Source organism: Drosophila sechellia, chromosome X, assembly GCF_004382195.2.
Source record: "Drosophila sechellia strain sech25 chromosome X, ASM438219v1, whole genome shotgun sequence".
Lineage (NCBI taxonomy): Eukaryota > Metazoa > Arthropoda > Insecta > Diptera > Drosophilidae > Drosophila > Drosophila sechellia.
In genome coordinates, this window is record NC_045954.1 from 10,283,194 (window position 1) to 10,310,141 (window position 26,948).

The 26,948-nt window shown below is 44.5% G+C and overlaps 1 protein-coding gene across 5 annotated transcripts in view; it reads right to left on the reverse strand.

The window, feature by feature from the left end:
• The window catches only part of LOC6617562 (protein sprint), an 84,712-nt gene continuing 57,764 nt past the window's right edge, over positions 1-26,948 (reverse strand). For 3 of the 5 annotated variants that reach the window (XM_032725963.1, XM_032725965.1, XM_032725964.1), the window contains 6 exons: positions 20,064-20,315; positions 8,067-9,510; positions 6,991-8,001; positions 6,680-6,934; positions 1,455-2,281; positions 1-1,081 (listed from right to left, as the gene is read on the reverse strand). In XM_032725963.1, coding sequence (XP_032581854.1) covers positions 752-1,081; positions 1,455-2,281; positions 6,680-6,934; positions 6,991-8,001; positions 8,067-9,510; positions 20,064-20,315 — 4,119 coding nt within the window. In that variant the 3' untranslated portion in view covers positions 1-751. Of the gene's footprint in view, positions 1,082-1,454; positions 2,282-2,452; positions 3,685-6,679; positions 6,935-6,990; positions 8,002-8,066; positions 9,511-9,905; positions 9,924-20,063; positions 20,316-26,948 lie in introns of those variants that run through there. The other 2 variants (XM_032725966.1, XM_002041838.2) reach the window with 2 other exon arrangements.

The following is a 26,948-nucleotide window of genomic DNA, read 5'->3' on the forward strand; positions in this document are numbered from 1 at the left end:
TTTTATTTTGGTTATTTATTTGCTTGCTATTTGGATTACGTGTCACATATTTTACAAAGTATACAAAAAATATTTATGTATTTATGTATATCTCAAGGGTTGATAGCAGTGTTTAGTTGAACATATTAAAATTTAATGGTTTATACTTCAATATAATATGGTTTTGCTTCTTAATAAAAAAAACACGAAACCCATTCACACCTAAATGCCTTTTGTGTAGTTTGATGATGATGATGCACGCATAATCGTTTAAATGTTTGATTGAATGAATGATTGATTGTTGCTGTGATTGTTGAACTGTGCTTTTGGTCTCCAGGGTGGCACACACGATCCACACCAAATGGAATATACGCCCAGATGGCATGCTCGTGTTTGCATATATGTTTAGAGTGTAGATTCGTTTAGATGACTCCATCGCTTTCATTGTGCAGTAATTGCAACTCTACTTGCTAAAAGTTTATATATCGTATATATGTGTATATGTATTCGCATAGTACATTTATTAGCAAAAAAAAGGGGGCTTGACCCGTGGGTCAGGAAAAAAAACACACTTAACTCAATACTGATGTTTAGTACACATTAGATGTTTTCTAATTAGCATTAATTAGCTTTACTTACAGGCTACTAAGTATATTTTAATGTAATAATAATAAATTATTAATCAAATATGCTTGGTTAGTGAGCAAGAAGGGCTGAGCGGGCGGGGCGGTATGTCGTATGTGTGCATCGGGCGCATCCCCGAGCTGATGATTCAGTGTCCTGCCAGCTGGGCAGTCGGCCAGGCGATTTTGGCATCGATCCGCTTGTAGGCCAGCATGCAATGCTTTCCCTTGGCCGCCAATCGGGCATCCTGCGGACACTCTGCGTCCGTCAGCAGTGTCTCCTCGCCATCGACCAGCTTAAAGAGCGCGTAGTCCTGTGGATTTGTGATGCGCGCCTTGTGCGCAATGATGCGGCACACCTCACGGGTGGTGGTGTGTGGTCGCACCGGAAGTGTCCTCGTCTGTAGGGATCCGTTGCACTCGTCCGGTATGATCACGCGCAGTACGCTGGAGCAGGCGGGTAGGCAGCTGGAGCGCCACTAAAAGCAGAAGTATATGGTTAGTCAATGCACAACTATTGGGGTTTTAGAGCGTGAGCTAAGTTTTCCATATTTTCATACCACAAGCTAATCAAATCTAACTTTTCCTTTTTGAGTATAATATTGTTGATGTACTGATGTACGATAATTATATTTATTGTTTTAATATGTACTATTAATTAAATACAAAATCTAATTGTCAATGTGTATTTTATGTGGCTTATAAGCATCCAATGATTATCTATTATCCTATGTATGAAGTCTAGATTCAAGCGTCAACTTAATATAGATTTAATAGTTTGTCTTTCCTTGTTGCTTTCCTCAAGTAAGGTACTTAGTAAGAACACTCAGCTCATTTGCGATTGCTACTTACGTCCAGGGATCCGCTGCCGCTTTCCCCTTCGGACGCCATGAAGGTCTTGAGCACCTGGACAGCGCTGCAGAGGGCGGTCAGGTAGTAGCCCGGCTCCCCGTTAAGCAGCGTCGGCTGGAGGAGGCCCCACATGAACTCCGCCTCGATCTCGGCGCCCACAAATCCGCACTTGGCCACCACATAGACCAGTACGGGCAGGAAGTCGTCGGCGCCCAGCTGCTGGCCACGCGGACAGCCGGTGGCGTCAAATACCGTCGAGATGACGCACAGGAAGAGCTCCAACTTGTCGAGCGGCAACTCGGCCTCCTGGAGACGCCACAGCAGATTAGCGATGAGCCGCAGGGCAGCCTGTGATGGCGGCGTTACCGTGGGCCTGATGCCAAAGTCGGCAGCCTCCCGTTCGCAAGCGTAGCGCACATTCTGCGCTAGCAATTGGATATCCTCGCTGCGCTGATAGTGATCGACGAAAATGCCATAGAGGTGCTCCCGCAACGGCAGCACCACCAACTGGTGCATTACCGTCTCCAGCATGGCGTCCAGGTTGAGGAACTCATCCGACTTGAGTCGCGCCCTGGCCGTCTCCAGTTCCGCATGGAACTTGCCCTCGCCATGCTTCACCAGATAGTTCTTCATGCCGCTCATGAACTGGCGCATATTTCGCATCACCACCTGGGGTGCCGCCTCCCGGGACTCCTTGGTGCAGCAAATGAAGTTCTCAATGTTGCGGGCAAACGTCGAGCTGGGATCCTGGGCCAATTGAAGGGTGTATGCCCTCAAAGAATCGCCGGGACCGCAGCTCTGAATGCTCATCTTGTTGCGGGGGTGACCTGCAAGAATGAAAGAGATAGAGATTTGTTAGTTAACAGATATATAGTAAGGGTAAATATTTGTAGAAACTATCTAGATAACATGGGTTCACGTAGAGAAGATTATCAGTGAGACTCCCTAGTATCAACGATCCTAAAGTTTCTTTAGCAACTGAAGAACCCTCCCCTTACCAGCTATTATTTTACACAGCAGTCGGAGCAAACGACGCAGGATGCGACAGCAACCACGACTCTGGCAAAAGTCCTCGTCGGCACATTCACAGCCACGTCGATAGCGTCGATAGAGACGACGACTCTGGGATTGAAGGCACAGGCCCAGTGCTTGACATTCGACAATGTGCGCCATGTTCAGCAGGATGTTGCCCTGTTCGTCCAGGTGAAAGAACTGTTTGATGTCGTAGTGGTCACAGGTGTTCTGCTCACCAGGATGGCACTGATCCGGCTCGTTGATAGCTGGCCCCGGCATGGAATCCTCCCCGGCGGGACATTTCCCGATGGCACCCATAATCGAGCTGGCCAGGGCTTCAGTCTTAAGTTGTTTCCGATTGATGCGGCAGTCTTTGAGCACCTGTTGCGGACATGTAGCCACAACGGTGGATGGGACGGCAATACTGTTGGTACTACTGGACTTTCTGGACTTTTTGCACAGCACCGCTGTTGGCGAAGATGGAGCCCGCTGTGGGCTTTCATTCTCGTCCTGGGGCAGGGCAATTCCAGTCTGAATGTTGTCCACGAATAGCAGTTCCAGGAATTTTCGTTTGCGTTTAGGTTTCGATTTGGCTTCAACCTTTGACTCTTTATCCTTAACCAGATCCGTATCCCTGTGATTGATATCCTCTAGTGAACTGATTGGCAGCTGTGTTCGTTGCTGCAGTAGCTCCTCTTCAAAGTCCGCCGAAAAGTAATTGGACTGCGGCGGATGCTCGATGATCTCCCATTCGGACATGATGCTCAGGAACTGTGCTTCCTCCTTGTAGTGTCGCACATGGTCGGGATCGTGAAAGAACTCCTCCGGCTCCTGCCGTTCAATGCATCGCTCATCCAGCCAGCTTAGCGACTTGGACATATCGCGCTGATGCTGCTGATCGGACGGATTCTGCTGCGGCTGGTTGAGTGATGCGGGTGAATGCGGGCGGCTCACGGACGGTGCACGCGACGATCTTCTGAACCAACTCATGGTATATCCGGTAGCGATTCTTGCCAGCTAAAACGAATTGGCGGAAACGCAGGTTTCTCATCGGCACACGCTGCGGCTAATTGATAAGCGATGGCGGTCGCGTACAACTCTCACTCTCCTCCGACGATCGTTGGATCTTCGTCTCGAGAATTTTTGCTCAACGAAATGTGTTTCGATTCGATGCTCGCTCTCGCAGGCTGCTGCTCTAAACGCGGCCAATGCAAAACTAATTCTGAACTTCATACGCATTAGTTTATAAGACGGCGACGGCATCTCCGCCGTCGACGTCGCAGTCCGCAAAAACAAAGATAGCGACGGCGGCGCCGCTAAATGTGTCAACTCGCCCAGTGGCGGCCTCATTTGCATGACCTTTTCCGCTCAAAGCAGGTCAGCTTCGGGCGCAGGTAGTGCGCATCCTTTTTGGGTGGTGTACACCCACAGGAGTCGCGGGAATTTCCGGCTTCTTCCTCGCCTACCAGGTACAGTTGCGCAAGCCAATGACTCAATCGCTGGCTTGGATTGGTATTCCACTCACTCCCAGGTAGCCCAATCCCAGCGTAATGTTTTGGACATTGGTCCATCCAAGCCACTACCTGTATGAATCGCTCGCAAGCTATCGCCTTCGCGAGCTGATTCATTGTGGGCCCTTTGTGTATCGCTGAACGAGTCGGAAACCCCATTGCAAAACAAAACCCAGATGTTCGCATTTGAGTGCCATGCGAAAAGCATTTTTAGAGCCCCCCTCACATTACTCATATAAACAATCAGGTCTGTAAACCCTGTGGCTTCGATATATCACAGTAATTTACCCATAATATTATGCTTTCTATTTGAGTAGTATATGTTTTTCGAATATTTCGATTAGGAACTTCTTGTTTAGCTATATCCATTCGAAATGTATGTTCTTTTTTGTTCATTCCTTATTGCCTGGGGCCTCGATTGACTAAAAGCATCACATTGACAATATAACGTCAACAGCAATTTGACCTTTTAGTTTTCTAGCTGAAACCTGAACATGTCCTTGAAGGAATTGCTTGATGTGCTCTTCTATTCTAGTCCTCTATCTCCCAACGGTCTTATCAATAGACACGCTGGCTAGCTCGAAACTGGAACCGCGACTCCGTCCGGGTTCTAACGCAATGGATTGCCTGGATTGCATCAGCATTAGCCTGCGACTTGGGTCTGATGCGCAATTCGGAAAAACCTCCGGGCGGTAAATGGAGGTTTTCAGGTTGCGGTTGAGGGTTTTTCGCCATTCGATCTTCCTCGTCCAAAGTTCAGATCGCTAGAACTCAACCTTGGCAGAAAGGGAGCACTGAACCCAACTCTACCTGTTTAGCTACCACGCGAATCTCTCGTCTCCAAGCGCCTTGAGTTTGGGATAAAGATTTCCCTCAAGAGATTTGGCTAGCTTATCAATCCGTGCAGTCTAGAATACATTCACCCAGCCACCCCCCATTAACTTTTACAATGCCCGCGGGGACAAACAAATCCGTTGGCAGGCGGCAAGGCGGCGAAAAATGAGCACGTGTGAATTGGGCTGGACCAAATTCAAATCGAAATGTAAATTCGAATCCAAAAACATATCTCATCGACTGCGTTTTAGCATCGATTGCATTCGGGTGCGTTTTTAAAATAGCAACGCGTTTGTTTGCCTTTCATCAGCATCAGATGGTCTTTGTTGTCTGGCTGACTGGACTGGTCGTTGGTGTCATGTTTGTCTTTGCTTACACTGACCCAAAAATAGACTGTCTAGGTCGAGATATAGAATCCGATTCCAATCTGCAAACATACACCATAGTGTTTGTGCTCGGCGTTCATCATGTTTGCTCATCATCTATTAATTACGCATCCCATTCAGAGTCTCCTTAACTCTGCGCGGTGAAATTTGCGCTCGCTGATAAAAACGCTGCCGGCGTCGCTACGTCGGTTTACATTCCAAAGTCTTTCCCTGGAACACCAACACACGCCACCCACCCGCCCCCGGCAATCAAGTCGGAAAAAATGATGATCAGTGCTATACACTTGCGATGTGGGCATTTTGGTTATAACCTCAGCTTTGTAACGCTGTTCAGGGTATATATTCAGTACAAGTAGTATATCGCTTGTATTATTAATATTTTTGAATATTATCATTTGTTCAAAGAATTAGTAACTATTTCCCAAGTAAATCACTCTCACTCTCGGCTGCCTTGCGAACATACATATCTAAAATGGTATTTAGTTGTCAACTGCGACGCAGAAATCACTGGACAGCGGATAAGGAAAGGGGCGGGATTAGCTGGGATCGGAATTGGGTTCGACTGGAAGGCTGTTGTGCAGCAGATAAGTTTCGGCAAGGCTTTGTAGTCATCAGGCGGAGGCAGCGGAGCTGTGTTCCTTTTTTCCAGATAGGCTATAGGCTATACGCCGCTTGCAGTCGATGTCGCTGCAATCCAGTTTGAACCGCCCGCAGACGACATCGTATGTCAGACCTAAGCCATTTGAAGCACAGATCTGCACAGTTAGAAGCGATTATGCTCTGGTTCTTATATTACATACAGTTTTATCAGCACTATAAAAGTCAACCTCAAAAGCTTACACATTCTCACTGATAAAAATACAAATATAGTTCCCAATAGGATTAATATAATACTATTATTTTTTGATGATTTCTGCAAACAAACTAAAGACGCTTTCATTTCGAATTTACTTTTACAAATCGTGCGTTTATAGTAAGAACGTAGTTGTTATTACTCATAATATTCAAAGTAATCTTATTTGTAAACTACTTTTTAAGCAAAACAAATCAAAATCGTTTTCAGTAATAACAAAGTCATTCGAGTTCGATTTTGATTGATTCATTGGCTTTGGTTCCAGATCTTTAAGTTCCGTGCACTCAATCGCTCCGTCAATCGATGACGATGTGCTGCCGCTGATAACCATATGACCATGGGGCACATGAACGCGTATGATGCAACAATAATAATAACAGATTGCAATTGAGCGTGATCCCCATCATCATCATCATCATCACCATTACTCCACTTCCCAAGCACACGAGACGACTACTGAAGGCGATGTGCTGGCAGGTGCTGGCGACCAATTGACACGATTTCGATGCTCTATCAGTTGTATTCGTTCTTAGAGAACTTCGATTTATGACTGATAACCAGATTACACTCATATACTTATTATTTTCCTGCTTGATTATAACCCAAAAGAATGCATTAACTACTCACATAAGACTTCACGATCCCGCATGCTGGGGTTCCGCAGAATTGTGGCCACTTTGGGTCGACTATTGGCCTTGCCATTGCCGGTGTTGTTGGGCTTGTGGTGTCCAGCACCATTCCTGTTCGCCTTGAGTGTGTCCTGGTTGCAGCTGCCATTGCTGCCGTCTTTGGTGCTTTGTAGTTCCTCGATAATAGTGTCGTCCTCTGAGAGAGCGGGTCGACACTTGGACAGATGGATGGTGTCCGAATTGATGGTGGCGTCTAGAGGGGAATCAATATAAATAATTGTGAATATAACTGGTATGTATATGGCTTACCATCGTGGGGCAGGAAGGTGTCCCATTGGGAAGAGTCCCAGGGCTCCGAGAAAATGGTGCCATCGTCGGACTGCGCCGAATCGATGCCTCCGAACGAGTTCTGGCTGAAGACGTTGTCGTAGGAGGAGAGACGGCAACCGATCTGGCTCTGGAATGACTTATGGCTGCCATCGCATCCGAGTCCGACCTTATCCTGTCCCAGGACATGCGGCTGCAGGGCGGCCGTTTGCGGGGGCGTTGAGCAACGTACCAGCTCTGGCAGATTGAGGTCGGGCAATCGATTGGCAATGATCTGATGGATGGTCAGCGTCCGCTTCTTTCCCTGCCCATCTGCACGGCCCAGCGAATTCTCCTTCTCCTGCCAATCGATGGCTGCCGTATCGTAATCCCCGCCAGCATGACTGCCCGTATCCTGCTTGGCCATAAACTCCCAACTGCTGTCCAATTGCCAGTGATCGATGCGATTGCGTGCCCGCTTGGTGGGCTGCTGTTGCTGTTGCTGCTGGGAAACCTTCGGTTTGGGCTTCAGTTCGTCCAGGCTGCCAGCTAGCTTCTCCAGATCGCTGGGCTGCAGCATTGCACCATTGCCGGATCCTCCGAAGCCCGCTTTGAGTGGTTCCGAGTGTCTTTGGCTGGCGTGTAACATTTGACTGCGATGCTGGCGACGCAAGATGGCCGTGGCTGCGCTGGTCAGGCCCGCCTGACGCAGTGCATCCGCTGGTTCCGCATAAAACGGACTGCCCTGCTTGCTGCGACTGGCTCCGTTGGCTTGTCCTTCGGCCGTGGGCGTCGTATCACCACCATCGTCCTCAGCCGCCGTCATGGATTGGGTCATGGCCACAGGGGGCACCTGTCCCGAAAGATTTGGCAAGAGCAGGCCTGCTCGAGAGCGAGCTGGCACATCGCCGGAGAACTGAAGCAGAGATTGGCTGGAGGATTCGTTGGCTGTGGCAGTGGTTTCCTCCTCGCAGGGCGTTAGGTGAGATTGCTGCGTCGGTGTGGGAGTGCTCGCTGAATAGGGGACAGAACAAATTAATTTTTGGACAAGATATCACTCGAGGCGAATAAAAACTTACGAGTCTCGGCCAGCAGATCTGGTCGTCGGTTCATCACGCCGCCCGCCGTGTCCAATGCCGGGCGGAAACTGGTCAGCAGACTGGCGCGATCGCTGGGATCGTGCGACCAGACGTCCTCGTAGTCGCTGATCTTGTCGCTTAGCGCACTGGCGCAGTACTGCATCGGCGGACTCTCGAGGATGTCCGACTCCTTGTAGTGCTGCGACTCCTTGCCCGCTCGCGACTTTCGGGATTTGCCGCCGCTGCTGCTGCTGCCGCCACTGGGCGTCAGCGGGGTCATGGGTGAGGTGAGCAACTTGCGGGCCGGCGGCGGCCAGCGACCATCGTTGGAGGAGGATCCCTGCGAGGACAGCGTGTCCTTGCACTCGCCCTCCGGCGACAATCGCTTGGCGAATGTCTGAAAAGTGCTAGCCTGGCCGTTGAGTAGGGCATTAAAGGGATTACTGGCCGCCGGCGTAGTAACCTCCACGAATTTGCCATTTCCATTACCAACCGTCGGTCCATTGCCGCCGCCACCTCCGTTCTCCATCGAGAAGGTAACCGTGGTGGTTACCGTAAAATTGCCATTGGCACTTCCATTCTGGTCAGGAGAATGGGGCTTTGACCAACGCAGTGGTGGTGCCGGCGGCTTGAGATTCAGCGTATTTGGTGGCTTCGGTCGCTGTGGACGCACTTGATCCACTTCCGGCGCAGTTTGGGCCACTTTAAAGGTGCTCAGCTGTTGGTCCACAACCGATGGGCATAAAGGTGCCATGGGAGCACCCGTCGAACCGGGCAAATAATGCCCCGGATTGTCCACTGGCGACATGGTGAGTATCACCGAATCTACAGAATTCGGACTCAGCAGCTGCATGTGCTGACCTCCGCTGGTGGTGAAGGAGCTAAGGCTCGAGTTCGTCGTATCGGATGGAGTGCCCGCCTGGCTAAAGAAGCCCAGCAATTGACCACTTCCGGTGGGACTGAAGAGACCACCACCCGGCAGTGGCGGTGCTCCTGTGGGCGGTGGCTTGGACAGGGCATCGCTAAAGAAGGTGGCAGTGCCAAGACCACTGGTTTCCGTTAGTGAGAGCGGCGATTTGGCATCCAGCAAGTGCTGATCCTTTGACGGAGCCACCGATGGCGTTGTTGGACCCAAGAGAGCCGGACTACTCACATAGCTCCAGAACTCCTGACCCAACAGGGCCAGCGAACTCAGCTTCTTTCGATTGTTCGCCTCACGGAGGACACGTGGCAACATCAACTGCACCGGCAACTCATCGCAACATTGGGCATAGTGGGCAATTAGCGAGGGTATCGATCCAAACGTGAATCTCGAGCTCTCCAAGCTCAGGACATTATCGTGCGACTGGATGAGATAATGCTCGATGTAAGGCCCCGTATCCTGGGGCAATCTCACTGAAACGGCCATTGTATTCGGCTGGCTGGAACCACGCACTATGAAGGTCTGCAATTAAAAATAAAATTCACAGATTAGTAATCAGTCTAAGAGGTTTAACTGTTTTATAAATCATTTACTGATTTAAAACAACGGCAATGTTTCTTTGCATTCGAGGATTACAGTTTATTCCATTAGTCCATTTTAAGGCAAAGTTTTGAACAAAACTTTCGTTGCACATTGCTTGAAAGCACATATATCAACCTTAAGATTTCACTGCCATCCCACAGGCTATAGATCAAAAATATTCAGTGTTATCTTTCCATATCTTTCGAGGTGGTTTAAGTCCTTAAGTGAGTCCTTTTCCTGTGACTGCGCGTTAAATGTTGCGTTCACAATTCGCCCATGAATTCCCACTTATGGATGATAAATCGTACCCTACTCCGCCCTCCCGCCATTCTTACCATTCTTGCAACAATGCTTTTCCTCCTCTGGTTCTGGTTATTTTTCCCATGCCTTGCCACTTCTTGTTGTCGGGAAAAACTTTGCAGACGCTGCGACAAATCGCGTTGAATGGGAAATGGGTAATGCCTCTTTAGTCGCCAAAACCTGGTCAAGTATGGCCAAGACCTGGGCCAAAATTCTGCTCTGCTAATCGCCATTGAAAACTTTCATAATGAGCATACACTCCATAGAATCGAAGTCCTTATAGAACTAACAAATGCCTACATCATGTATTTCTTCAAAAAGTCTATCAGAATCCTAAAATAAAAATCTGCCCTCTTAAACAAAAATATTATATTAGTCTAGTGCTTATGCCCACAGCACTTTCGTTATACTGCAATTTAAAATTGCTCCCTTTTTTATAATTTTTTCAAACGCAATTTTATTATAATTTGCATTCATAATCTTTCTCCAATCAATTCTGTAAAGTTCTGAGCTCCATCTCCACCTGACTACCAGAAATTCAAGAGGAATTAAAAAGCGACAACAAATTCGAGAAGATAGAGGGGTGGGTGTATGTTCTTAAGTGTTTTCACTCAGTCTACAAAGATTCACTTTCTGCGATTTACAGATTCTCCCCGTCTGTCTTCTTCGCTGGCATTGTTGTATTTGCTTTTCAATTTCATCGCAGCAACCCTAAAAGCATGCAATTATATATGTACACACAACGACGCATACTATATACATATGTATGTACATATATAGCTATATAATTTTTCTTCTTCAGATTTCAATAAATGCCAACTGCGTGGGGGATGGGGGAGGTTGAATTCGGAGGGGATTTGTGCACCCTGTGGCGTTGTTTATGATTTCTGTGCGAGTTGCGCACAATTTTTCAATAAGCAGTTGAAAGAAGATGATAAAAACCCATGAATCGGATGGTTTTCATTCGTTTGGGGGTGAGGTTGCATCATTTTAAAGCTTTTGATGCTATCACCCAAGGAGAGAAGAAACGAGAAAGGTATATGGAGCGAGGGTCAAAGATATTATACTGATTTAATAAGGCGGCCGCACAATGGGGGCGTGGCCATCGTGCTTGACCATCAAGGAAATGCAATTTATAGGAAACACAGACGACACAAACGAGCGTAAAAAGTTCCTTAACAGGCTGAAAGCCAACCAAAAGTGGACAAAAGGAAAACTTAATAAAAATCCAAGACGGCAAAAAAAAAAAAAAAAAGGAAAGCCAATGCAAGGAGAGTTGGGAGATAATGCACAAAGGTTGCCAAGGATGCGGGCTGTAAAAGATGAATACGTTGCGTTTCAGAGTTTTAAGAACTTTGAAATAATAACACAATAGCCATTTTAATTAAATGTCATAAGAAATGAGTTTAGCTTTTCAGTATCAAGCTTTGAAAACTGCAAAACAAGAAAGACATTTTTTTAATAAAAAATGCACATTCCAAAAAGGGCAAACACTTTCGTACCGCACTGTACCCCATCGTGTGTGTCTCGGCAGTGCCTGCATTTTATTGGCTTGAATTGACAAATTTCATTTGGCTGGCGAACAATAAAAGGGCGTAACGGCATTTGCAATTGACGACAGATCAGTTATATATGAGCGTATGTAAAATGTTAAATGATACGCTGAATATAGACGCATGCAAGCATGTATGTATGTAGATATATAGTGGACTTTAAAGTGATGCATTAGTTGAAGGTGATAACCAGACAGGTGGATGTGCTCGTAAGTAGTCGTACATATACGCATTCACCTGTGTGCTGTACACCTGTCACAATGGCTCTTCGTCGGCCATTTCCAGTTCCATTTCCTCGCTGCACTTGCATTTCCCCATTTCCAACAACATTTACATTTCGCTAGCTGGCCATGGCTCTTTGCAGGCTTTTAGCCATCGTCTGGCGACAACAAGGAAGGCCTAGAAGTGCACACTCCAGTTCATTGACTCACAAAAAAATGTGGCAGCAAAGTGTTGGCGAAATGGGCAACTGCAAGTGTAAAAGTGTCAAAAGAAAAAAAAAAAAACAATGCAATGTCCTTAAAAGGATGCTGATACTCCTAGATAAACTTGCATATTGCTAGCAGAACTTCCCTATTTTTAAAAATTAAATTCACCAGTTTATTCACCAGCCTCTATTTTGTCCAAGTGTAATTCCCCAAAGGATCTAAGGAAGTGGTGTGATTATTTTTGGTCTGGATACGGTGGATGCTTCAACTCTTCCCTCGCAAATTGCATTCCACTTGCACTTTTCCACTCGCCAACAGACTGATGGATGCGGTTTTGGTTTGCTTTTCGATTTGTTCTGCTCGCCAACCGCAAAAGACAGTTAACAGTTTCATTTCCGTGTTTGCAGCCACTGCATTTTCAATTACACAAGGATGTATGTGAGTGTCCTTGCGGTTTGGGCCAGAAATGTCGTAAATTTAAACGTTTTTATTGACCATTAAGTACGTGATATCAAATTGTGTGTTTAAGGAAGAGAATTCAATAGCCCACAAAGTCGAATTAAATTTTACAAAAGGGAAACATTAAACGTGCATTGTTTCCGGCCTTATATAACGTTTGGTAAGTTCTATTGCAATTAATTGGCAGTTCAATAGTTGCATAACCGATTCAAGTTACATCTGCTATTTTATGTTGTTTATGTCATCAATTAAATCAAATCCATTTATATTTCCCTCGATTCCCTAACCAATTTCACTTTCTATTTGCAGTACGTGGTGTCCTCTCACCAAATCCCAGCTGTTATCCCATTCTGTCCGTAATCATTTATCTCTTTGCATTTATTTTGCATTTAATTGCATGTAAATTATTGTGCATTGGGCAGCACATGGCCCCGAATGTTCGCACCTCCTGCCACCGATTTGAGTCAACTCTGGCCTCCCCACCCACGCTTTAAAAAACTCCAAAGCCCATTCCAATAGCGTTTCCATGGATTCCCTGCGGCGTTGCAAATCAGACACAACACAGTACACACACACACACACACACACTCTCGCTCTCTCTCTCTCTCGAAAATAACGATTCGTTGCATTTGCACCCATTTCCGGTATACGATGCCCAATGCCCCTTCCTCCTGGGAGGTAACAACATTTCCGGTTTCCATTTCTCGCCGCGTGCCTTCGGGGCTGCATTTCTCCTCTCGAAATGTCCGCAGTGCCCTGGCCACTCCGCCTCCAATTTCGTTGGGCTCAATCACCATCTTCATCCTTGGCCAAGTCACCCCTTTTTCGGCCAGATCACAATGCGCAACGTGTCGCAGCTGCTGCCTGTCTGCCCTCCATCCCAATCTTTCGATTTCGCCCTGCCTGTTTGTGGTTTTGGCCATCGGAATCGAAAGTGCAGCCGTTGCCAAGTGCCAAAACACGGAGAAATATACTCAGCACGTTGCCAAATAACATACTTTATATTAACTCTGAATAAAGCGATGAAATCAACTAGGAGTTTTTCCTAGAAATATGTTCATTTCCCAAATATGTTGATTATGTTCAGCAAAATAAAATTGATCAAAAAAAGTCTAAGTGGCTTTCTATCACATTTAGATAGTATTTTTGAAAAAATATAAATATTTTTTATAAACTAATGTCCTTATTTAGTAAAGATTTGCTCAGTGCCATCGCAGGATGTCTGCTTTCTGGTCGGCGTAATCAAGTTTTGGCCCGCAAATAGACTCGTCGTCGAGTCGTTGGACTCGTTCAAGCGCCAAGTCTAGTCTATAATCATGAAATCATGCCACAAATGTTATGCCCAGCAGCAACTACATTGCACTGCCCACATCCCCTGTCCCTTCCAGTTTCCCCTCCTGCCCATCTGTCTATCAATCATGACGCCATCAAAATGCTTGACAACAAATCTTGACTACTTAATGGTCATGGACAACGACGAAATGGATTGGAAAGGCTGCCAAGCCAACTGCAGCCGAGTGGAATGGAGTGCAGCTACCGGGGAATTGGGATCTGAATCCGTATCTGGACCCAAGATCCCTGGCATGACGTGGTGCCAGATGGCCAATGAGCTCGTCTAAAAGGGGCAGCACTTAAAGGACGAAGGAATGGTAATGGAAGTGCAATTTCCCCCTGAATGCAATGTGCATTGGCCGGATTAGATGTGCTACTTGAGCGGCGGATTAGGCTGCTTCAAAGCTACCGGATGACCGGAGCAATTTATTCAATTAAAGTAGAAAGCATCGGTGGAAGGCAGACAGTGACTTAAGTTGCTAGAGTAGTTATCTGTTTCGAACTCGAGGATTTCATCCTACTCAAATCCACATGTGCTGCAATTCATAATTAATAATAGAAAATAATTTGTACAAATGAAGTTTCGACCCTACTCACTCCATGCAGTACAATTTTAATTCATAAATTGTTAACGCGGCGTATACTTAATATGCCCCGAATGTAAAAAAAAGGTTGCCTACTTTGCGGGGTCCTATGCAAATTACCAGCCAAAAAAAAGCGAGGCCAGTGAAACTGTATACGCAGTGGCATAATGATACCCATACCCATACCCATCCATACCCATGGCCACTCCCCCTGCTGCCACGCCCCTTACCATAACATTCGACCCCCGTTTTGAAGCGCCCAGGGGCGCCGTCTAATGAGTGTCGGCGGTTTCTGTGGTTCGAGCAAACAGTTCAGCCGGCGGGGACAAGGAAAAAACTTGCATAAAATAACCAAATTATGCCAAGGCAGGACAGCAGAACTGGACCTGCCATTATCCTGCCATTCGGTGCTCATTAGACGGAATTCCCCAGCAATAGAATGGTGGCTTAGAAGGCGGCAGAGTGGGCAGCAGCAGCACATAATAAAAATCTCATATTTTATTGAAATTGGTAATGCGAGAGCAGGGCATGGAAATGCAAAGTGAAACCATCGCAACGCAGCGCGATGTGTGCGAAAGAGAGGGTCAGAGGAGTGGAGAAAGAGAGGGCGCTTGTAATGCCGGTAGCTTTCATTTTGGTCCTTTCAACACATTTTACATTTGCATATCTCGTTGATATTCATTTTGCTGCTGCGACTGTCATTTCGGGAAATGTATTTTAAGATTTTCTGAGCAGCCATAAGTACAATTGAATTGATTTAGAATTTATGATGCCAAAGCGTAGATTTCAAATCAGTTATAAGTATTAACAAAAGAAAGATCTTAAGTTTAGTTGGCGTGCGGTACGTTATTAAATATTGTACTTAACTTAGTTTCAGGGCACAACTAGTTGGACTTTCTTTCTATTATTAAAAACAAAAAGTTGTTCTCTTCACCAGTCTAATTTGCATAGAAAATTGAATTTGCTTGTAAGAGAGACCAAGTCGTGTCGACTTGGAGCCCAGTGTTTTGCTCTTTCTGCTGGTGGAGCCACCCTAGACCACCGACATAAGCCCACCCTAATCTGCTGGCATTTTGTGCCGCCTTATTTATGCGTTTTCGCCCCACCCCACCATCACTTTCACCTGCCAATGGCCTCAGTAAGCGGATTCCCTTTTTGCAGTTCAAGAGTCGAGGCTTTTCCCTTCGAAATCCACTGTACTCCTGCCCTTTGTGCCGCCTTAAGCTGATTTCGCTTTATTTCCGTTCGAGTCATGAGAACCCCAGTCTCTTCATCACTGGCCGGACAAGAGACCTCCGCTGACTTCCAACCATCCATCCAACAGGACAAAGTGCATTAAACTCATTTGCCAGCCAAACGGCTTTCAATTATAATTTTTGTTAATAATTCATTAGCCCAATATGTTGCCCAAAATGCAGTCAGACACACCAGGTTGCTAATGTTGCACTCGATCCTGTGGCTTTTCCGCCGACTGATGGATGCTGGTTATCCATTTTGTACTCCCCAAGGGAGGGGAATGCACCATGTGCGTTAGAAATAGCCACGCAAAAGTGGAGGAGTAATTTGGCAGCTGCGAAAAAGTTTTCACTTTTCACAAGTTTTATGCGCTAGAAATAATTTACCATAAGTACAAAAGTTTCACACGCAATATTAATATTAATATTAATATAAATTTAAAGCTAAAAACCATTATGTTTTTTAATGAGCCCAAGAATGTCAAAATAAATTTATATGGTTTGGACCAAATGGCTAGTTTTAAAGTGACTCCCGTGTATAAACACGTCAATAAATGCGACATTCTGTGGCTCCAACTTCCTGTGTGCCATCTTCTCAACTGGTTGGTGACTCCCACTTGGCTTGCCATGTGGTTGCTAATATAATTTTGGACACATTCGCATCGATGGAAGGAGAACGAATCGAACTGGACAGACTGGACGGGACACATGTCTCGTCGTCCTGGCTGGGCATCTTCCCATCCCACGACTGTCTGCTTTCCCTTATCGCCTCATCAGCTGGCTAACTGACTGACTCTCGCTGTGCCTACTGTTGATGGCCATTTGCCACCCAATCCAATCCTGGATCCTGGACCACCTGCCCATTCCATGCGGCGATGTGCGCCTGGGTGATAAATAAAAACTGTCTGCGCCTATGTGGCTACTGTCTGAATGTATGTATGTTTTTTAACATTTTTCTTCTCTTTTTTTCTTTTGGGACATTGTCTGACTTTTTGCCATGTAAGCTGAGACCAAAAAATAAACAGCACCCCAACCATTTTGATGGCATTGTCATTGAAACACATGCCAAACAAAGGATGCAGCCGAAAAAATTCAATTTCACTGAGTTCCGCATTTGCACCCATCCCTTGTGCCGAGGAACATTTGGCCATTTAAGGATGTCAATGTGGATTGGCCAAAAGCGAGTGGGCGTGGCACTGCAACATCGGCAGTAGCAGCAGCAGCTTAACATGTTCATTTTGGCCCGCTCAGCCATGAATTCATAAATCAAAAGCAAGGCGTCAATAAAGCAGCCAAAAAATAGTTCAAGAGCATGGCAAAACAAATAAATGCAGGATTCGTTGCGGGGATCAAAGGATGTTTGCTTTGCCCAAATCAAACTCATATTGGCGGAATGCAAAGTCCAACAAACAGATAGCAAAAAACCAAAATGAATGAATGAATCGATTGCCATGAATGCAGAGGGAATTGCACTTTTTTTTTGGAATTAAGATTCCAGCTGTCAGCAGGGAAAGCTTAGTTTTGTGCGAAATGGATTTTCCATTAAAAACACGCTTCATTTCGACGGAAAAACAATATCATGGGGAATTAACAATATATTGGAAAAAAACAAACATGGCTGATACAAATTTAAATAAATAAATAGTAATAAAAACCCCAATGATAGGATATTTTATTTTTTTAATATTTCTCTTTTAGAAGCCCATAAAATATGCTCTGAAAAATGGCTATGCTTTTTTAAGTATAATTTTATTTGATCTACCGGCTTTTGAGCATTTTTAGCTAATGAAGTAATTCAATCTGCTGGAGGGTCATCAAATATCCATTGCTCACTGTACAGGTGACGAGCGCTAATGATGTCGCAACTGACCTCCCAATCCCCCAAGCGAACTCCCTCTTCGGCCGATTACCCAGACATTAAATGGTTGCCCCAGCTGTTGGCCAATCGTCCAACGCCCACACCAAACTCCATGGTCCATGGTTTGGTCCATAAAGCATCGACATTTGCTGCTAATTACATTCTGTGGTCGGCATAACAAATCCCGTGGCCAAAGGCAGCGAAAAAAATATATATGTATGTATGTATATATATATGAACTGGGGCGGAAATGGAAATGCGAGGCATACGCACATGTGACCACGCCCCCTGCTCCACGCATATTTATGATTGATGACGAAGGGCAGTCGGATGTGAAAGGTATCCGGAACAGGAAAAAAATATCAGAAGAGATGTGCAAACAAAGCAGGGGGAAAATCTGTTAAACTCTGGTCCTTCGAGTCGGATTCGATTCGATTCGATTGGGAGGCCAGCCTGGCCAAACAACAAGTAATTAAAATACCAGGCAGGCAAATGGATCGCACTTCTTTCACTGACCATATGACGCCACAATGCACTGTGTCCAGTTCGAACATATTGATTGATTTTTAATTACAAACTACACATATGTACAGATATAGCGAACACGGAGCTGCTGCTAACGGGGTAGGATGGCACTCCGATTGCAAGTCAGGTGGCCAGGGATGGGGGACTACTTCAATTTCAATTAAATGGCTTTTTATTAAACGCATAAACAATGGCAAAGGAGGAGCACTGCGTAGTCGTCCTGCATCCTAATGGGGATTTAAGGACTTTTCCAAAGCGTTCACCGTATAATTGAGGCAGCATCGCTCGCTACCGTTGACGCATGCAATTAGCAATCGATGGAAAAAAAAGGGAGCATCCATCGAGGATAAAAAGGGGCAACAGTGGCGAAAGGGGGCGTGGCCGGTGGCAGTTTGAAAGTGCAGACAATTTCCGAGGCACGACGCACTGAAACAGCAGCAAAAAGCAAGAAGGAAGAAGCAAAATGCAAAAGTTGGGGCAAAAAAACTTCTGAACAACTTCCCACGAAATCGAAATGTACTGCGAAAAACAAAAAATAATTAACTACAAGTCTAGATGTTTCAAAAATATTCAGATAAGTTAAAAATATTAAACAAATGAAGGGTTTAATGTTTTATCTCAATACTGCATAAGCATGAGGGTTTTTGAGTCATTTTAGTAAAACCAGGATATCTAAGAATCTAAAGAAGTTTAAGTGGAGATGTCCAAATATTCTTTCAGTGTAGAGAGGGAAGAAATAAAAACTGGAGTGGGCTTTTGCAAGAGGCAAACGGACGTTGCAATCAATGAGCCATTGTTACGGCGCGTTCAACGATTGAAAATTGCTAAGCTTGCAGGAAAAAAGAGGCAACCAGAGAAAAGATATTCATTCAAATAAGGAGGATGCGTGCCTTTCTCGCTTTTCCAGTGCATCTCAAAAACATATATATTGTTTTCCAAAATATTTCATTATTAAGATTACAACAATGTAAGATCAAATGTTGGCCCATTGCTTTAATTATCTACATTAAAATTTAATGTAAGCACTTTTACAAAAATCAAGTGCAAGCTCACAAAGTTGGTAATTAAAACATTTTTTTGTTTACATACGCTGATTAAAAAGTGTAATGGAAAAAAAGGGGTGAACATTTTGCGACTTTAATGAGTTTCCTGAGCAATCGGCGAACACGTGATAATTGCTGGCTGAGAACACAAGTTGAAGTTGGTAAGAGACTTTGCCTTATTGAATCTGTACAATTTGTTGGACATTCCATTATATAGCCCTTGTATTCCTTATCCTGGGTTTCAGCCATTACCTGTTCTATTCTATTCTATCTGCCAGTTCCACCCAGGCTCCCGTAATTTCAATTGTCTATGCAAAAGGCTTTGAATCACAAAATGGTCAGTACCATTCCTTGTGCACTGGGAAAAATTATGTCTTGGCTTGCGAATAATATAATAAAAATATAATATTGGTCTTGCTCTATGCACTCGGACTTCCTTGTAAGTTGTGAAATGAATTAAAAACTATTTAACGATGCCAAGTTGTTCCAACTTTTTCTCAGTGCAGATTCCAGGACGTGGACCATTTATAGTCCGGCTCCAGCTCCTTTTTATCAAACCCTGCCTGCTGACCATTGCTGGCTTGGCCTTTGTTTTTCCCGCCTTTTGTGAACTGGTGCCCGTTGCTCATCCTACATGGTTCTTCTCCTGTCCAAATCCCATTCTTTGCACCCATTGCCTACCATTTGCTGCTCGAGTCAGATAAATTTCAATGAATTTGCGAACGCAGCAGAGAGTCCCGATTCTAGTCCTGATTTTCGTCCTGGTCCTGGTCCTGTTCCTGGTTACATTTCTTTGTTTATCTTTATACATTTACAATTAAAAGGGCTTGGCATTGTTGTCCTGTCGTAATATTAATGAATCTTCCCCTGCCACCTATGTGTGTTTGTGTTTCTGCTGGATACGCAGGACATCAGAGGACATCGCACAGGACCCGCTGCTCGTTAATTGATTGCAATTTGTATATGCAAATTTTGCAGCGCATGAATGAGCCCCCATTCATTTATTTTCTTTTTCGTATTTTTGTTTTTCTGCCCTCATTGTTGTGCAAATTTGTGTGGTCACATGTGTTTGTTAATTTACCGCACACACCCGCCGCCATCGTTTTGCGATTCACCAAATTGCGTTATTAAGCTAAATCAATAAATTAATAATTATCGCCAGCAGGACGCACTCACCCCTTCCTCCTTGCCCTGGAGCAGATGAACGGCCCCGGAACGCTGGATGCCCGGCAGGAACCACATCGGATGGGTGACCAGGAGGCGCTCCATGAGTCCCAGATCGCATGGCGGCGAATTGTCGCTGGAATCGCGGCTGCTCTCCTCGCCCTCGTCCTCCGCCTCCACGGGCTCCTCCTCGTCGTCCTCGCTGGATGTCTCGCCCTCCGCCAGGATGCCGCCCTCCAAACTGGACACCAGAGATGTGCGTGACTGCAAAGGGCAACAGAATGGGTAAAAATTAAAAAATATACTAATGGATTGCAATTGACAGCTACGTTTTTAGTATTTTCTATAAATAAAAATAGTGCTTTCAGCATTGGAAGAATAACTATACAAAGGCTGACCATTTTTGGTCAAGTTATACCCAAAAATCCAATCCCAGTTCTAGAAACCGTTAGTACTGGTCATTAGGAGTATAAAAGTGAAATTTTTCAGATTTAAGCCAAGCTATGAAGACAAGGACCTTCGAAAATACCGAGTTTTTGCCATTTTGATGGATTCCAATTTGACAAACCCCTTTTTAGGCTAATGTACCACATTATGGCCATCGAAAGAGAACCGAGTGGGGTAAAAACTTCCTGAGCAGCTGCTGGAACGCACACTTGACCAAGTTTGGGCACGCCAGTTCGTCGCGAATGGAAAACCAGGCCTGGCAGACGAATCTGCGACACTTGACACATTGCCTCTGGCCACATTACTCGGTAATCTCCATCCAGTTGCGAGTGCAATTCCATGTCGTGATATTTTCTAGAATGGCTCCAAGCAGCTCAGCATTAAAGCTGCATGCGAAGAGCGGCCCATCTAGAAATTTCCAGCAAAGTTTTCCGGTGGAAAATTTTGCCGCAGGCAGGGTTTGCAGGGCAAACAAAGCGAAACAAAAACACAACAATTCTATGGCAGCAGCAGCAGTCGCGTCGTTCGTTGTAGGCGTTTTTAATTGAAAATTGCCAAGGGCTGGCTTTGAAGTTTCCCATCTCTTTATTTTTGCGATGTAGCATACTTTGCAGCAGTGGGCGGAGGTTATTTGGGGGTTTATACGTTAAGTAAGAGTGTGTGTGCGGGTGTGTGTGTGTGTCATCCCTCTCTCTGTCAAAGATGATGATGTTTGCCAACAGGCAGCGATGCCGAAATTGAAGCCACAGCTAATGCTTATGCATTAGAAAATTTATTAGAGAGTAGAAAAGATGGCTGCATGTGAAAATAACTTGCAACAAGTAAAATATTTCAACAATTTGTTGCATTCTACCTCTAAAATTCCAATTTGGAAAATGGTTACTGACTGTATTTAAGATTTTATATATTAGCATTAGCTATTTTATTGATTCAGACGAACTGATTTTTGTTTAGTTAAATGCATATTTATATAATTAGAAATTCCTTTAAAATACCCAGATTTCGCACGGCTGTACCCGTTTAATTTAAAATGCTTAATAATCCCTTCATTAGAGAACGGAACCATCGAAGCGTTTTGTTTTGGCTTTTGAAAAAAAGAAGTCTAGTGGTTGTCACCCCTTTAAACTTGACTCGTTGCCACTAACAACGCCACGGATCCATGTTGCCTGTTTCCCCCCGTCGGTAAACCTTTTATTTATTTATTTATTTTTTTTGGTCCTTATAGATGCTAAAGTGGTGGCAAGTGTCAAATTAGGTTGGCTGGCTCACCTTTTTTGAAATACATCAACCAAAGATGCATATCTCTCTCTATTGCTTTAGTAAATTTGAATTTTAATAACGCTCCGGTGGTGAATTTTAATTTTTGATGTCATTTATTAAACGGGTTGGCCGTGGGCGTGATGGGTTGGGATTGGGTTTGGGTGGTGGTGGTTGGGGCCAAAGTGGAGAGATCAAGTTTCAGGGTGTCATTTCAGGTTGCTCAGTGCAGTCCCTTCTCGTTGACGCATTAATCATACGCCGCGTTGACAATGGCAGCAGGAAATAAGAGCGAAAGAAGCTGCCACAGACATTCAGAGACGAGGTCTTAAGACAAACGCAATGAAATGGAAATGCAAAATGTTCGTCTGTTTATTTGCCAACCATTTAAATGCGAGTAATATAGAGGGGGAGCACAGAAAAAAAAAGGAAAGCCCCAGCAGACAGATGATGGCTGGGCCAAAAGTGGAAGCAAAGGCAAAAAAAAAATGGAAAATTTCGCAAATCCCTTGAAGAAATGTTTGAAATTTTTCAGAGCTCACAGCGGGCAGCCCCCCACAAAGAACCCGGCAAAATTGTTGCAAAATTATGCTTAAATCAAAAATCACAGCAGCGGCAACAGAAAAACGCGCACTGCAGGCGACTGTTTTCAGCGGATGGCAAAAAGGATTTTGCCGCAAAAAAGGACGACTTCGGCCGGGCAACCCTTGTGACCCGGGTGTCCTGGCTGTCCTGGGTATCCCTGAATATCCTGGCTACTCGAATGCGAAGGCGGAGCGAGGTGACTGCGAATGCTGCGCATATTTTATACCCTGCATTAGGTCTTAAGTATTGCTTATTACGCCAGCAATGGGGTCCTTTTTTCGTTTTGCCTTTTGATTCGCTCGCCCGGGTGGTCAAACTATTTCCAAAGTGGTCAAATTAAGGAGGGGTTTAATGTTTGGGACAAATGCAACCCAAATTCAGACACCTAATGATGTTCATTTAGAAGCGAGACTAAAAATAAGCACTGAAAGTCAAGGTAGAAACCTTTCTATACTTGCAATTTACTTTATATTTAATACAAAGGATCTTGCCACTTAACTATAAACTATGGATGTTTTCTAATAATACATTATCGAAGTTAAATGAATGTCCAATAATGGAAATGAAGCCATAAAAACATTTCTTCTCCAACGCTAGGACAACGTAAATGGAACGCATCAAGGATAAACACAAGGATCTACTCTATCAAACAACCAAGTTCCCATTTCCTCGCTCTAATGCGATACTTATTAAGTTAGCCTAGAGCTTCCCCCGTGTCCAATATTATAGCTATCTGCCCAGATCCCACTCATTTGTTTACAGAATTACCAAAACACATAAAAAACACACACACGCACACACACAGGCATGGACTTGCAAGGATATCTAATAGCTTTATGTTGAATGAAGCTGGAGGGGATTCCTTGCAGCAACCCCGAATAAAAAACCATAACCGTGCCCAGAATCGACTTCTGAGTAGCCTGGCTGCATTTTTGAGTGGCGAAAAGTGGATGTGGCTGTGTTGGAAATCTAAGTCGAGGGTTGATGCCGCCAATCCTCCCAGTCCCCAGACTCTCGACTTTCCTTTTTCAAGGAAATACACTCTGATTTACGCATCGCATGCTAAAATAATAGGAAAGCCATTGAAGTCGTTAAAAAATAAAAAATAAAACGTAAAGCAATGGCTATCAGCTACTTTTCTAATCAGCTAAATTGTTGTATCTTATTTTATTTGATTTGACAATAGATGTTATGCATATTTTGTGTTTCTCCCAGTGCAACTTTAGATTTGTTCCAGTGGCACTGAGCTTCTGTACGGGCTTGTTTGATTTTGGCTTCGTAAAGGGATCTCGTTATGCTGGGCAAACAGTCGCGACTTTAAGCCCATTCTTTATGTGTATATGTATGTATATGTGGCTTCTTTGGAATATGTGCGAGTGTATCTGACAATGCAACAATGGCCAGCCAGCCAAGCCAACCAAACTGAGCGAACCAAGTTGGGCCAAAAGCCGACTTTTGTGCCATGGCCAACACTTTCACGGTCATGAGAAAGAAGCGGAAGTTGAGAGTTGGAAGTTGGGTGTTGGGTGTTGGGTGTTGGAAGTTCGAGAGCCAGACTGCGACGACAGGCGAAGAAAGTATTCTGGGTTCCGTTCTGGCAGATGTCGAAAACGAACATCATTCTCAGGTCTTGGAAAACCCCGCTCCTCTCACCTTCCCCCACCCCATATTTGGGCTAAAATATTGGCAAACAATTGTCTGCGTCTGAGGCTTGGTCTGGATTTTGGTCCTGTATCTCTATCCTGCCAATATTGGTGAAATACTTTTGGCCAAAACTCGATGGCAATATAAAAATTCCCAGCCATTGGCACAATGCGCTGTGTAACTTTACAAGGGCGTTTGCCATTTAATAAATTACACAACAACAAGCAGCAGTGGGTAAAGTGAAATAAAAATAAAAAACAAAAATGAAAACGGGCAAGGGGGAAAACTATTTATTTAACGCCGCCCGAAAACGGGCAATGAAAATTGTTCAAATGCGACAAATGAAGGGGATCTTCAAAAGGAAAAGGAAAAAGGAAAAAACTGCATGAACGGAAGTTGCATTGCAGACTGGCGGAAATGAAATCAGGCAATGGAGTTGAAAGAAGTTAAAGGACTCGCCATGGAAAATAATAAATTAAGGTTTTAAACGTGCAAAGAAAAATTAGAAAATGCCTTGGAGTAACATAATTGAAATATTTTTAATGCAAAATCTTAATCCAAGATGTTGTTTTAATTGATTAAAGTGATTTGTTTTTGAAAGTAGTTATTGAATACGATTTTTATGCCTATTTTATGTTCTAGAAATTGTGGGGTTTATAAAAGCCTGCATTATATATAAATTTCCACAAAGGGTTATCTCGTTTTGAGGTTGGAGAATTGGCCTGGGGTTAATTCGAAACGATTTCACACCCCCCCCATTCACTTTCCCTTCCGTTGGCTGCTCTACCGTCCGATCAAGATAATGGACTCACATGTGAGGATTTTGGGAAGTGTGAGTGCGAAATCCCCGCATAAAGCTTCTCTTATCGGAATTGCAGGTCCCAGCGTGAAATTAATTTCATAAAAATCATACACATAGAACGACTGAGTGATTTTACCGCCATTGTTCGCACAAAGCTGATTAACAGTCCCACTGTGCACGGTGGCGTTTTGAACCCAATCCCTGGCCAAAATGGGCAAAAAAAAAAAAATAAGAGGAGAAAAATCCCCTTTCAACTAATAGTTTGACAAAAGGTGAGAGCGATAAGCTGCCGTGCACGTGTCTCAATGGTGCTGTCTCTCTCACACCCGCTGTTGCTGTTTCTGTCTCGTGCGGCAAATTGCACTCGAGACTGAATTATTGCCTGACGCAGCGCAGGAACCAATGCACAGCGAGAAAAACTGTCTACCAAAGTGGAGAGCACACAGTTTATACCTTACATTATTCAAATTCAAATACTAACGCAATAATGTTCCCATTTCGTTGCAAATTATATTTTTTCGATTGGTAGAATAACTTTAAATATTTGTAGTACTACCATCTAAAATGTATACAACTATTCTCTCAGTGTATCAACTGAAAACTAGCAACAACACGGCAACATAAAACGTGCACAGCACATGATAGCATAGTTCGCGCAGCGGGAGAAAGAGACAAAGCGAGTTGGGGTGAGTGAGAGGGCAAGAGTGCAGCAGCAGCCGTGGAAATAAAAGATAAATAGCAGCCACGTAAAATGTTGTTGAATGTTTTAAAAAACCATAAAAACCACAGAGAATTACATTTAATGGCAGCAACAGCAGCAGGATGCCGGTGTCCCGAAAAAATGGGTAGGGATAACCGCAATGGGAACAACAGCAGCTAGACATCACACAGACTGACTGATGTACATATGTATGTACATATGTGTCTGGTGTGCATCCTCACAGGTCACATATCTGGTTGCCCTTTGAGCATACAGACCACTCGGAAAATATACATGCACATATATCCATAAAGAGATTCAGAGATACGCTAATATGCCATTGGACTTAGAATTAGCTTTAAAGTACTTACTAAGTACTAAGAACTAAGTACTAAGTAGTACTTAGTATGCAATTCTTTGCCAAAAATGCAATAAGTTTTATATTAATTAAGGCTGTAAAAATAACCTCCTTAATGAACTTAAAAAAAGATGCTTCGAGTTTAAATCTATTTGTAGAATGTCGCACCATGAATGCATAATTAACAAAGCGGAAATTCGGCAACACTGCACAATTTCGCAAAATGCAAACCAGTAAGAGTCTGCATAATTAACAAACAAGCCGGCTGGGAAAATGTGGAAACTGCCGGCGGCGTTGGGGAGTAAGCTTACGTATTCTAAATACCAAATGGACGAAATGGTCTAAAATGTTTGAAATGGGAAATGCAATAAACATTCAGCTCAAGTAATAAGCCAACACATAAAATACGCCATTAAATGGCCGATGGCCTAGAAGACGAGACGTTCAAATGGCCAGTCTGCGGAGTGAAAGCAAGCCAAGTCTTTTGAGGGGTAGGGCAAAAAGTCTGGGCAGGATTGGATGCTGTCAAAAAGTCAAAGCCATTAGGCACACACCAAAGAAGATGCGTCCAGCAGCGACAAAATTGAAACGAGATATGGCAATGGGGAGGAAGAAGTGGAGGAGTGGAGGAGTCCCAAGTCCTTACCACTTTCGACACCAAAAACTAACGCAAATGAACAACGAAATTTAAGCACCAAGCACTTCATTAGAAGTGCACTTTAAAAAGACCACAAGCTGGCGAGTTTGGGGATCAAAGTGGAGCTCGGGTGACCGCAGGACATGCTACGTACAGACGCCTCATTGGCTTTGACAGGACACAACAGAACTGGCAGTGCACATCCCTTCGAGCCTGATTGCTGCGGCGGTCCTCGTCCTTTTCGTCCTGCCCACCTGACAATATCAGCAAACATCTCTCGCCTGACAAGCGCCGCAAGAGGCGAACAAAAAATGCCACCGTGCTTTGGCATACCCTATGCATCAAAGGGTATTAACCTTTTAGATGTCCTTACAAAGTTAACACACTCTGTATTTTGCAGCACTGCATATTTAGCTGTGATGTCAAAACATGAAATACGGATTGAGTTATTCAATCTATAACGTTTT